The 512-nt window shown below is 68.6% G+C and overlaps 1 protein-coding gene across 1 annotated transcript in view; it reads left to right on the top strand.

The window, feature by feature from the left end:
• Nucleotides 1-262: 262 nt before the first annotated feature.
• POLR3C (polymerase (RNA) III (DNA directed) polypeptide C (62kD)) overlaps nucleotides 263-512 on the top strand; it is a gene marked incomplete at its 3' end in the record, with an annotated part of 973 nt that continues 723 nt past the window's right edge. Inside the window, exon 1 of the mRNA XM_008947006.1 lies at nucleotides 263-409. Within this exon, the coding sequence (XP_008945254.1) occupies nucleotides 263-409 (147 nt within the window). The remainder of the gene's footprint in view (nucleotides 410-512) is intronic.

The raw sequence follows: 512 nt of genomic DNA, 5'->3' as shown, positions 1-512 counted from the left end.
CCGCCTGGGAGGGGACACGGGGACCCCTCGAACAGGGTGTCCCCTTGGGAGGGAACCCAAAAAAAGGGCAGCCACCCCTGGGGAGACAACACGGGGTCACCCCTGCCACCCCCGGGGAGGGGACACGGGGACCGGCCCTTGTCCCCTGCCCCATCTCCCCCTCACAGGGGGCTGGATTCCCCCCAGACTCACTCTTACCCGGGGGTGTCCCGCCCCCCAGTGTCCCCAGTACACCCAGTGACACCCGGTGAGCACGGGGGGGATGACGCAGGCGGAGCTCAAGCTCTGCTCCCTCCTGCTGCGGGAGCATTTCGGGGAGATCGTGGAGAAAATCGGCACCTACCTGCTGAGGACGGGCAGCCAGGGGCTGAGGGGCATCGTGGGGGACACAGGGCTGCTGCCAGAGCAGGTACCGTGCCCAAAAACCCAACCCCTGTGCCCAGCAGGGTGGGCAGCAGGGCAGGGAGGGGATCCTGCCCCTCTGCCAGCTCTTTGAGACCCCCCCCCTGGAG

This window comes from Merops nubicus, unplaced genomic scaffold (assembly GCF_000691845.1).
Source record: "Merops nubicus isolate BGI_N331 unplaced genomic scaffold, ASM69184v1 scaffold29769, whole genome shotgun sequence".
Taxonomy (NCBI): Eukaryota; Metazoa; Chordata; class Aves; order Coraciiformes; family Meropidae; genus Merops; species Merops nubicus.
This window is presented reverse-complemented; position numbering and strand designations above follow the sequence as displayed.